Here is a 13,456-nt window from a genome sequence, read left to right on the forward strand (position 1 = left end):
AAAAAAATTATTTGAGAAGAGCAATTAGAGAGAAACAATTACAAGGGTTACTTTTAAAAGAAAAAAATGACTGCAAGGAAAAATGTTTCGGTAATTACACATTTGAGATAATTTATTTTAACATGGGTAGATTAGGAAAAAATGTTTAATAAGGTTCACTTGAAAAGTGATGTTAAGGACTAAACACTTAAGTAAAAAAGCAAAAAAAAAACAAAAAAACAAAAAAAGGAGATATCCATTGAAAAACGAATTGTTGTTATATATATGATGATTATTTATTTAGGTATGTATAAAAATATGTATTTGAGTAATTTCTTCTCATTTATGTCCCCATATAATTTTTTTTTTTTGAAATCATATCATATTAACATAAATAAATTAGGGAGAAAAGTATTTTGAAAAAACACATCATAAAAAATAAGCTGTATAGGAGCTTGGAGAAAAAAAAAAAAAGAGAAAAGGAAAGCAAGGAAAAAAATAAGAAAAAAAGAAAAAGTTAAAAGAATTAGAATATGTGATATACAAAAAATAAAACATGAAGATTTAAAAAAAAAAAAAACACGAAAGAACAAAGGAGAAGTTGACACATAATAAAAAAAGAGAGAATTTTCTTTTGACTCTAAAGACAAAAATAAAGATAAAGGAAATCTGAGCCCGTTTGGTTGGAGAATTTATTTTCTGATTCGAATTATGATTCATGGTTCACTACAGTATTTTTTTTATAAAAAATACACATAAATTAAAAATAATTCTAATCTCATAATTTTAATCTATGAATCAGCTGTTAAACCATGTCATTATCAAATTCAATTAAAATAATGTATTCTTTTTAGTTAATTAATAGTATTTGGAGAAATTTTGATGGTTTCGAATTGTATTTATCAATAATTTTTTTCTTTATCCTATAAAAGATTCTAAAAAAAACAAAGAAAGAAAAGAACGTCAATTGGAAAAAGATTGAGCTCAAGCAACAATTTTTTAACTTTAATAGTAGCTAGCCGGCTGCCCCATTTCTCTTTATTATTAATACGTCATAATTAAGCATAAACAAACGTTCAAGAAACCAACACTAATGCTACATGATTCTAAGCTCAACCCTTACAGATCAATACCCAAAGCAAACATTGGTCCCATGTGGAACAGTTCCTGCAACGTATGATTAGATCAAAACAATTGTCTTTTTCGCTTAATCATTTTTTCCCTCGTGATGGGAGCGAATAACTGATATTTTTTTAACTTCTCTGCGGTTTAATCAGAAGTGCCCGCAGTGGGTCCACCGGTGAGCATAGGCGCTACACTGTTTTGAGTGTTGTCATCCCTAAACGACCTCGTTTCGGCGGCACTAGTCAACTTATCATAATTTGGCTCCTGTCTCTCCTCAGATTTGTACTTGTAACACATGGCAGACCAAACGTAGAGCAAGAAATTGAGGCAGCTAAGGATGGCTAAAAACCAATAAAACAAATGCAAATTGCTGTCGTTTATGGTTTGCCCACTTAGCCAGCCTTTTTTGCTAGGAGTTACTCTTTTGGTCACGGCATTTATGATGTCCACAAAGATCGTGCTCAAGAAGTAACCAAACGACAACGTCAGCCAAGTAAACGACGTCGAAAGCGACCTCATCCCAGCTGGGGCTTCTTTGTAGAAGAATTCCAACAGCCCCACTAAAGTGAACATGTCAGCAATCCCAAAGATGCCATATTGAAACGACAGCCACATTATGCTTATGGTCTTTGGTGGGCTTTCATGGGCCAATTTCAATCTCTTGTGTTCAACAAGCCCAGCCACGGCCATTGAGAGGGCCGAGAGCACAAGCCCAACACCGACCCTTTGGAGTTGGGTTATGCCCGAGGGGTGTTTGGTAATTTTTCTGGCGAAAGGGACAAAGAGGTACTCGTAGATTACTATGAGGACTGACATGAAGAGCAAGGGGATTATGGGCACTGATGGGGCCGGGATTTCCATGGAGCCCAATTTGCGGTCCATGACTGTGGCACCTTGTTGGACGGAGAAAGTTTGGAGTTGGGCCATGCAAGTGTTCATTAGGATTGTGCTGGCCAAGATTGGCAACATTCTTGTTAGGACCTTCACTTCTTCAACTTGCGTGACTGTGCACACCTTCCATGGAAGTGGCTCTGTGTTTTGAGGAAGTATGGCAGCTTTGTCTAGAAGCCTGCACGTGCATTGTATTTGTATAATATTGTATATTTATGAGTTGGAGCTTTTGAAATGTCTAAACTATAACAGGCATGGCATAATATGTAAGATTATTTTCATAAATGCTGTCAGAAATATGTAGTCTCTTTTAAAGTGCTCTCTAATTGGTTCAAAACGGTTCAAAACTATAGAAAATTATTCAAAATATCCACTCTGTCTAATTTTGTTTATATTCTTAACAATTTTTAGTGATGTAGCAGCTAAGCCCATGTCCAAAATCTAACAAAAAGAGAAAATCTCGAAGAAGAGAATGAGAGAGAGAGAGAGAGAGAGCATTCTTTGCATCTCAAAAGAAAAGAAAAAGAAAACGTTAAAGTAGGGTTTGGAAATTTTCACAAAAGAGATAGTGAAATGGGTCTGCTGAGTCTGCAAGTATAAGATGAAGAAGAAGAAAACTTTTTTTGGGGTTTTTTTAAATATTTTTGAAATAAGTTATTAATTGCTTTTATTATATAATCAATTATATATATTTAATTACAGTTGAATGGTTTTATACTCACCAAATCTGTTAGGATTATAGACAAAATTAAACAGAGGGGTATTTTGAATCACTTTTTATAGATCGAGTTGTATTAAATTATTTTAAAAAATTAGAGGTATTTTGAAATAAAGTACATATTTTAAAAGATATTTATGAAAATAATTCTAATATGTATGATTTGCTTCTAGTTTCAAATCAAAGTGTCTATACTTTTTTGTGAACTTACACGCAACTCAAGTATTTACAAAAATGTTAAGGTATCGTTCATTTTATCGATTTGAATTTTCAGTTTTAGATTTTTATAGTTAAAAACTCTTAAAAAATGTCACATCTAACTTTTTCAATTACAATTAAAAGTTCTCAGAAAATGTCATATCTCAACTTAAATTGAAAATTTAAATTCACAAAGCGAACGAGACTTAAATTAGTGTGTCTATGTCAAAATTTAGCATCTCTCTACAAAAATCACTGTTAAATACGGTACTACTTTTTTAGTGCTAATTTGACATATATTCAAATTTAACCCGAACATGATATATAGTAAATTTTTACATTTTACTATTAATAATGGGTGCGTTGATTTTTTATTTAACCATCATAATATTATAATTTTCACATTATTTTAAAATGAAAAGTTTACTGTTACAACTTGCAAAATTTAATGCTTATAACGAGTAAACTTAATGACATGCATGAGTAAAATGTCCAGCTTTTACATTTTCCGTCGGTTTATGGACTTTTATAAATTTGTTTTCTTTTAAACAAATTTCACTCTTTAACTGTACAATGTCAAGTCTGCCGACAGAAAATTCAAAATCATGACCTGCTGTGACCTGATATATATTTGATCATTATAAACTCATGCACGAGTGATCATCACCAATCATTTGAATCATATAGCTAGCATGTGGAATATCTATATATGTTGAGTAATTAATTTCACCTGAATTCATTCGTGTGTGCAATTTTATCTTCTGCTGCTACTGGATCTTTGTCGCTGATCTCATACAGTTCTCTAGGATCCTCCGGCAGTGACAAGCCCCGGTTCTTACTTGCCACATAGATAACCTTTACAAACAAAGCACACAAAAACAATAGTCATCGACTTTTAACTAATCACATATTTACACATCAATTCTGACGGTCTGTCATATGTAATTTTCATCATTCTTCATTTCTATATGTATGTATAAGACGTCTTATATAAGTAAGATGTGAGTTTATATGAGATCAACGAGATAGAAAATAAACCTGAATGATCTTTAAGATAGGACTCTCCGGAGTTTGGAGACGATAGTATGGCTTGCCCAGAGCAAGAACAACAAAACCTAAAAAGGCAGCTATAGTTGAGACAATAAATCCCTTATACCAAGACACGGTAGTGCTATAATACACAATGGCCGTGACTCCCACAGAAGCCCCAAGTGTGACACTAAGTAAGAACCAATTGAAGAAGGTGGCAAGAGCCTTAGCTTCCTTCGGATCTTTTCGATCAAACTGGTCGGCCCCAAGCGCTGGAAGTGCTCCCCTAACACCGCCGGAACCCAACGCCAAGAGGTACAAGGAGAAGTAGAACATGACTTTCACACCACCTTGGATACAACTAGACTTGACACAAAACTCTGGCTGTAAACTGTGTGTGGCTGCTTGGATGGTCATTAGCACTAGAGCCTATACACGAGATATATGGTCTTAAGTACACTTACTATGAAACTTTATTTTGCATTAATAGAAATATATATATATGTATATATTGGGGATTTTTGTATGTATACACACATATATATACGTACAACTATTTCAAGTGATCCAAAAATCAGACAAGTGGTGAATCTGCTTAAGTAAGTGTCTGAGATGAAGCCACCAAGGAGGGAGAGCAAGAAAGTAGTTCCCATGAAGTTGGTCAGAGTGTTGGCGGCTGTGTGGTATTTGAAGAACATTATTGACATGAAGTAGACGACAAAGCTCACCATGTTGGCCACGAAACCCATGTTCTCAAATGCAGCCAATACTGTACTCGTACAACAATATATATTAGTACACATGATACAAGTAAAGGAAATTAAGGAAACATATATACATATATGAATATATTATCAGATTATTTTTAACATATATCTTGAAAATTAACTAAAAGCCATACATATAATAACAATCATTAATTGTAAGTTTGCTTACCAAAGATGAATTTGCAAGCATTGAAACCGCCTTTTTTTGGGGACAAAGCTTCATTGATCCTCTTGAGCTTGTCATAGAAAGTTGCTTTGCCCTCCTCTTCCCCCTGTGAAGCAAGTGACAATATAAACAAGAACATGTAGAAAACACACACACACAGAGATATGTATATATATATATATATATATAGAGGGAGAGAGAGAGAGAGAGTTTGTTGGCTTGATCTTACCATGAGATCAGAGATTTTGAGAAGCTAGACAAAGGAGCTGCTATAAGGGGGAACGTTTAAGTTCGAAATGGAAATGGTGTTGGCACTTAGAGTAGAGTAGCAAGTGGACTTGGAAGAAAGATATATATATAACTCACCAGATTATAAATTATAACGTTCATGGCATCAGATTTATCGCCATCTTGTTCTTCATTTTGTCTCTCTCAGACGCACAGTGTATCTCCCTGTTTTGGACGGACTCTCTCAGCTAGTTGGAAGTTATTTATTTATGTTTCAATTTAGCCTTTTTTTAGGGGAAAAATCTACTCTCTAGCAAAGTAACAGAAAACAATATAAATTCAAATATTGTAAGAGATTTTGTTGCTTTTGCTCTCTAACCTTGCAAGGTGTCCCTGAATTTTTAATTATGATTCCCTAAGTCGATGGATAGTGCTTAAATTAAAAAAAAAAAAAAAAAATCTTAATATAATATCTTTTCTCCCTAATTATCATATGAAATTTCAGTTCATTCCTTCAAATGAGTTAACATGATATCTACGAGGGTATTCATCTAATAAATTTAACAGTACTTGTCTTTGATTTCGATTAAGGGCGTTGTACCTTACTCTGTTAAGTTCAACAGTAATTTACTAAAACCAAAAACTTAGATGTAACTTGTTAATAGTGAAAAAGATTCAAATAATTGATGTGCCAAATACACACGTAATAACAATTAATATTACATTCCACTAATTGATGATCCATGAACAATGTCATATTCCCACCTACCCCCTCATAACTAACTGTAGTTTCGAATTCACACAAAGTTCTCTCTAGGTTTCTTAGTCTTCAGTATGATAATAACCATGTAGATTAAATTATTCCATTCTTGAACTGATCATCTTGAAGCTAGGAAAGTGACTACTTTAATTTTATATTTTAAACTTGCGATGAGAAATCACTATCATTTCAACAAGTTATGAGTGTTCCATAGTTTGGACGGAGAAAACGAGGGCCAAACCCTCATATATTATTCTTCGGCTGTTTTGGGATGTTCTTCGGTATATGCTTATTTTTGCACGTTATATATTAATTGTTCTCCTTAGTTTCACAGTAAGAATATATACATATATGTGTATTTTGTAAATATATATATATGTATATACACATACAAAGCACAAATAATTTGGATCATATAAGCATTTTTCTAAACAAAATAAAGCCAGTACAACATGAGATTCTGATACAGATTTAAGTTTTCAAAAGCTATCAACTTTTGACAGCTAACAAATATAGTTACCAAAGTAAAATATAAATGTAAAATGCCATTTAATTGCAGTCCTAAGAAGCTGTTCAAGAATCATTACCTTCTTTCCTGTATAAAATGCCATTTAATTGAGTTTAGTAATATTGTATAGCTAGTAATATTAAAATTTCCTTGAACCAAATTTGGTAGAAGGATTAGTAATCGTTTTTATATTTGCATTACCGTTTGTATTTGCTTATCAATTTAACATTGATTAATTTGTTACTTGTTTAGGATGCTGTGTGTCATTTAGTATTTATTTTTGTTATCATTTGGATTGAGGGTTATAAATATCTTTATTAGTTATTGTAATAGATAGACTTTAATATTTATTGAGATATCAAAAAGTTTTATTTTCTCTTTAATTTTGAGGGTTTTCCCGTTAGCCATAGCTTTGACTTGATTTTCCCAATTCCGCTCATCAAAATTCTAACTAAATCCTGATATTTGACAGTGAGGTTGCAAAACCAAAAATCTAATAGAATTTTTGGTCTCTAAAGAAAATCAGATTCTAATTAGAAACCTCCAAAAATTGGAACAGGAACAATTTGGTCGAGGAGTTGACATATATGTCACTTTCATCATCTTTAAAACAAGGCAAAGATGAATTATTGATAAAATTGTAAGACACTGAAAGCCTCCAAAGGCTATGGATCCATTCCCTTAAATGATATTTTGGAATATTATTAAAGATAGACATAAAAATTGGTCGTTACTTTTATTGCGGGGACATTATGTTAGTTTTTCTGCTAATGCTCTTCCTTTCCCGTAAAGCAGGACTTGCCCCACTTTCCATTTTCTCAATGCGACTCTTCTTTTTTATGATGAGATGAGATGGGATTTAGCCCTTATCTTCTACCCTACAAATCTCCCTCTAGTTTTGTTCAGGAATGCAAAGTTGGCATGTTTGTCACTTACCATTTTTACTCTTCTCCACGCGCACACACATGCATGTTCATGTATATGGCCACAATTCATAACCAAACTGTTTCAAACCAAATACCAGATATAATTTTTTTGAGGGAAAATTTCATATTACTAAATTAACAAATTACATAAATAGTTGCAAATGATCACAAACTACATGTAAATTAGACTCTGGACATTAACTGCATCTACCAATGAAGATGAATGAAGCACAAGAACGAACACAAGTGTCAATACCTAATTGGAAAAAAACTACTCGGCACAAACAAAATCGAGCATGATCAAAGTTCATTAATAAAAATTACTACAGACGATGGATAAAACCAGTCGGCTAAGACCAAACCCTTAATACTTCAGACACAAGCGACATAGTCTAAAAACAATCTAGGCGTAAATAAACACACACACACCGTCACAGATGAGTGGGACTCATAAACAAAATTAAAATGTAGAGAAACCACCTCCGTTATTAACAATACATAAATTTGACGAAAATAACGTCTTTTTAAAATTAATAAAACAGTATAAAAACTATGAATAGCCTCAGCCATATGCAAGAGATGACGACAACAAGCTAACAACCATTGTATAGAAGTACAAAACAAAAACAAAAAAACCGAATCTGAACAGAGCCGTCACAACAGAAGCGTGACCACCACTAATAAAGCTGAATGTAAAAACAACCTGAACGATGTTTCTTGCGTCACATATTTGCCAAAAACCTCACACTCTTCCCACCAAAGAAAGCTGTCAAGCCTCCATCTTGAATACCAGTCTTCACAAAACCCCCGCCGCCCCTCCCTCGAACCATATCTGTTGACGGTCAAATTTCACCAACAAAAATCGGCCGGGTTACCTCTTGGTTTCCCTTTGGATTACCGGCTTGTGTGTAGTGAACGTATGAGGATTTGTTGAATATGTGTGTTTGTGTGTTAACTAAATCATGCATAGACAACCAACACAAGGAATTTTATAGTGGTTCACTCTATAAAATGAGAGCTACATCCACTGTGATTTTGTATTTCTTTTGAGAAGATAACAATTTACAACAATTGCTCTCATTAAATCTCTTTTCTCTTGGCTGGAATCTCTGAACCCCTTCCTTACTGGGGGTCTTCCTCCTTTTATACTGGGCTTCCTTCGCTTAGGGGGTTTCCTTCATAGGTGGGAGCACTCAAGTGCTCTTCCTTAGTAGGCCCAGACGTAGCCCACTAATCAGCACTGTTCATTCAGCCAATTAGTCTCCTATTACGGCTCTGTGCTTCTCCGTAATACTTTCCTGTCCCCTGTGGGGCGGTTTGAGAGCTTGCAATTAATGCCTGCAGATGTCTTTCACTTTTGCATGCAACCCGTCACGTCCTCTAAAGAACGTTCCCCTCGTCGTCAGCGCTGCTTAGCCCAATCGCCCTCTTTGGCGGTCCTTTCTGCAGTCGAGGGATCTTCGTACCTTAATCTCGACGGCACGATCTATCGATGCCAGAAGGAATCGTCGCCCTAATTTGGACTTCATGCTTTGGGATTTCCAGCGGAATAGGAGGGAGCCGTAGACGTCGAGGGTTGTTGCTTGGCGGAGAATAGTCAAGGCCATGTGTCGCATTATCGTTCGCCCATGTGTCCGTCACATTTTTCCACACAACAGCTACCCCCCAGGTCGAGGGCTCCTTTTAGGCGGCCTCGAGCTTAGGTTCGGTTGTCCTTCCGTGCTTCGGGTGTGGGAAACCGGTCCCGAGCCTTCGTCCGCAATGATGGCCTGGGCGCTTCGGATTTCCTTCGGGGGACGCAACTGTCGTGTCAGTTGATTTCTCATGATGATGTACGGCCTTATTTTGAAAGGACGAATATGGACCCTTGGATCGCAACCTCTCCGTTTCCCGCCCTATTTTATCACCGTAAGATCCGGGCAAGATTCCCTTGCCATTGGATTTTAAAATCTTCATCCAACGGTCAGGGTCGAGGATGTCTGTTCCTTTAAATACCCTCTACGAACTCAAGAGCCATTTTTTCAAGACTTCAAACTCTCTTCGCACCTGTTGGACCGCTGCCTTTTTCACCGGAATCCTTCCTCTCCAACCTCCGGTTCGTGCTTCTTGCTCTTCGAGGCGTATCGCGAAGCCGTTCTTACTTCAACACTTTCCCAGGAATCCTTCTTCACCGGTAAGCCTTTCCACCCTCTGTCTGCTTTTCTTATTCACGGGCTCCTCCTCTCCTTTTTGTTTGAACCATGTGTATATATATAAAAAATGCGCGGAATGTAGAAGTTAGGGAGACTTACTCCGTTTTGTTTTTCCGCATTGGATAGTTCTGTCCCCATCTCTTTGTTGTCTGTGCGCTTCTAGTTTCTGGGTTCTTGGGAACCTGGAATTCTATGAGCACTCACCGTTGCCATTCTCATATGAATAGTCGACGTCAAGTTGAGGCGTTTGAGTAGTCGTCGCTTAGAATAGCCATCCTTTCTTCCTCTCGACGTTAGGGTTTCAACTTAGCTTCTTGTCTTTTTAATCACCAGAACAATGGTCCAAAGTTCCCCTAGTCGAGAGGATTCTTCTGTCGTCCGTCCAGACCCCCCTTCTGTGGTGGATATCTCATGGTCTTCTTCGTCTTCCAGCGTCGGCTCCGTGCTGAGGGACATTGAAGATGTCGAAGAAAGATATGAACCGGGCGACGACTTCAGAAGCGAATTCGGTAGCGTCAAACGGTTTTTGGACGAGATAATTGAGCGGATCCCCTTCACGGGGGGCAGCGTAGGCGGGGTTGCTGCCGCGACGGTAGATGCCCCTCTGGCTGCCACGAGTGGTGACCCGGATAGGCCTTTCTTTACAGCCGACGTTGTGGCGTCGAGGGTCCGGAACAAAGATATCATCCGGGCTGTGAAGGAAGGATGCATCGACGGGAGGTGGTTCAAATACCTTCTCCCGGACATGCATTTTAGAACCAGCATGCCGCCGACCGGATACCTCCCGGTCTATACTAGAGCGGTTACGGCGGGGATGATCCTCCCAGTTCATCCCTTTGTAAAGGACTACTGCCATTTTTATGGCCTTTCCCCCGCTTAGCTGGCGCTGAACTTCTAGTACTGCTTCGCTGGTGCCTGGATTTTATGGCACCAGCAATTCGATATGGAACTCCCTTTGGATGAAATCCGATATATGTATAAGCTATGCCACGTCGCCAAGTGTGAGGGGTGGTATTTTTTGAGTGGTCACGGGAGGTCTCAGCCCAGATTTGGGAAGCTTATACTGGGCATTCCCTCGTCGTTACACGGGTGGAAGCCCATGTTCTTCATGATTCGGGGGCCTTTCAACTTTCATCCCAACGATCGCCTGCCCCGTCGAATGCAGGTGCAGGCGGCGTTTGGGAATATGGGTAAGCCTCTCGGCTTTCTTTTACCTCACTTCGCCTCTTTCTTTTCCTTCGTTTGCTGACAATCTTTCTTCTTTTTCAGTTAACCAGGACCGGCCGAAGTTCTCTGGGAACAGCTTGGCGAGAATCGAGGAGGCATTTTCGTACTCGTCCGAGGTTCGCCACATAGATACCCTCCTGACCCAGGCCAACCTTCGCGCCGCCGATTTAATCCTTGGTCTCCCCAACCCTTCGGACCTAGACGCCGTCCGCGCATACTTCCACCTAAGTGACGAGGGTAATTCCTGCTTTCAACGCCTTCCCTTATTACGGTTCTTGTTTTTCAAACGTTGATCATATCTTTGTCTCGTTGTTTCCGCAGAGATGGCGTCACTGAGAATTCAACTTCTTGGTAGCCAGCAATCCGGGCCGAGCCAGCAGCCGCCGTCAAACCAACAACCCCCGCCGAGCCAACAGCCCCCGTCAAAGGGAAAGGAGAAAGCTAGCTCTTCTTCCCACGTTCCGAGGAGCAAGAAGACCAAAGGCCCTTCGGGGTTGGAGACGGATCTTGTACGGAAAAAGAGGTGCAAGGAAAAAACACCGGTGGTAGAGACGTGGACTCCGACGGTCCCCAAATGGCTGCCAGAGGATTGGGTAGGCCGAGGCCTAGGAGGGCCCCGGTGATTCTCACTATCTCCGGTTCCCTCTTGGATATGTGGGTGGTCATCGTGGTTCGAATTTTCTGCCATGGCAGGTCCCTGCGGCCTCGGGGCGTCTTCTAATGGCGGCATGGAGTTCCTTCCATCTAAGCGCTCAACCACGATCATTAGCCCACGTACCAGCTCGGTTATAGTGGTTAGTTGGGCCTGCATCTGGATCGGATCCGGCCGTGGTGCGTCTGGAGGTGGGACTTCATTCCCGACTGGGCGTAGATCTTCTTCCATCCCGCTATTCCCTGGATGGATGGCAGTTTATAACTATGTTGTTGGGGGTCGAACGCTTTCGGTCCCCAACAGAGTCACCAATTGTTGATGGTCAAATTTCGCCAACAAAAATCGACCGGGTTACCTCTTGGTTTCCCTTTGGATTACCGGCCTGTGTGTAGTGAGCGTATGAGGATTTGTTGAATATGTGTGTTTGTGTGTTAACTAAATCATGCATAGACAACCAACACAAGGAATTTTATAGTGGTTCACTCTATAAAATGAGAGCTACATCCACTGTGATTTTGTATTTCTTTTGAGAAGATAACAATTTATAACAATTGCTCTCATTAAATCTCTTTTCTCTTGGCTGGAATCTCTGAACCCCTTCCTTACTGGGGGTCTTCCTCCTTTTATACTGGGCTTCCTTTATAGGTGAGAGCACTCAAATGCTCTTCCTTGATAGGCCCAGACGTAGCCCACTAATCATCACTGTTCATTCAGCCAATTAGTCTCTTATTACGGCTCTGTGCTTCTCCGTAATACTTTCCTGTCCCCTGTGGGGCGGTTTGAAAGCTTGCAATTAATGCATGCAGACGTCTTTCACTTTTGTACGCAACCCGTCACGTCCTCTAAAGAACGTTCCCCTCGTCGTCAGCGCTACTTAGCCCAATCGCCCTCTTTGGCGGTCCTTTCTGCGGTCGAGGGATCTTCGTGCCTTAATCTCGACGGCGCGATCTGTCGACACCAGAAGGAATCGTCGCCCTAATTTGGACTTCGTGCTTTAGGCTTTCCAGTAGAATAGGATGAAGCCGTAAACGTCGAGGGTTGTTGCTTGGCGGAGAGTAGTCAAGGCCACGTGTCGCATTATCGTTCGTCCATGTGTCCGTCACATTTTCCCACACAACAATATCAATAAAAGACCCCATAACAACAGCGATACCAGACTCCAATGGGGCTCTGTATTATTTTGGGTATCTGCTCCGTGTTGAAGGCCAAGTCTACACACAGGGTCTCCCTCTCTAAATTGTAGTCGAAAAGAATGCTTTTAAAAGCATCCAAAGTCGGTGTCAACATAAGGGAATCAAAATATTAGGGCCTCTAACACGAATGGACATATGATGACACGTGAATGGGTGCTAGGAATGTTGGGACAAGCAACGGCTTATAGATGGGCGAAGCGTGGGATCGCACAGGAGTGAATTAGAAGCTACTCGCTGATCTGGTTCGTCCAAGAGGCGAATCTAACGACTGAAATGGTGAGTGGCACGTGTCTAAATGCCCGCGAGTGGGGAAAGAGCTTGTTCTGGGCATTTGTTGCTTTTTAAGTCATTTTTTTTATTTCAAATTCAGCTCCAAATTGCTCTCTTCACCTAATTTAAACACACAAAAAAGATAAATAAAATTATTAGAGGGAGATCTAAATAAAATCAAAATATAATAAACTAATATAAAATAAAATAAATAAAATAAAACGAAACTGAACTAAAAATGGAGTAAAACAAATAAAAATCATTAAGAACAAAACCCATTTAAATGTAAATATGAGGAAAAATTAGAGTTGTCAAACGTGCCGTGCCGGGTCGGCACGGCACGCTTGACCCCAGGCCCATCACGGGCTTGGGCCGTGCTAGGCACGGCCCTGCACAGTGCAGGGTCGTGCCTGGGCCGGGCCTGAGAAGAAAAACTCAGGCCCGGTCCAAGCCCTGGCCCTAGTCCATAAGGGCCAGGGCCGGGCCTGGGCCCAGGCCCTTGTTTTTTTTTAATTTAATTAAAAAAAATATCAAATGCCCCAAAAGATGTGATTTTATTGAATTGACGTAATAGGAGTACACGTAAATGACTGCCTCGTTAAAAACCTTGCTAAGTAAAACCCGTGG

At 39.3% G+C, this 13,456-nt stretch overlaps 1 protein-coding gene across 1 annotated transcript; it reads right to left on the bottom strand.

Annotated features, from left to right (window-relative positions):
• Positions 1-1,248: 1,248 nt before the first annotated feature.
• LOC21405477 (protein NRT1/ PTR FAMILY 4.5) lies at positions 1,249-8,902 on the bottom strand. Its single transcript, XM_024164631.1, has 6 exons — positions 8,762-8,902; positions 4,877-4,979; positions 4,492-4,709; positions 3,950-4,369; positions 3,642-3,766; positions 1,249-2,173 (listed from the first exon to the last, which is right to left on the bottom strand). The coding sequence occupies exons 1-6, from the start codon at positions 8,900-8,902 to the stop codon at positions 1,249-1,251; spliced, it is 1,932 nt and encodes a 643-aa protein (XP_024020399.1).
• Between the last annotated feature and the right edge of the window lie 4,554 nt (positions 8,903-13,456).

This window comes from Morus notabilis, unplaced genomic scaffold (assembly GCF_000414095.1).
Source record: "Morus notabilis unplaced genomic scaffold, ASM41409v2 Scaffold283, whole genome shotgun sequence".
NCBI classification, from domain to species: domain Eukaryota; kingdom Viridiplantae; phylum Streptophyta; class Magnoliopsida; order Rosales; family Moraceae; genus Morus; species Morus notabilis.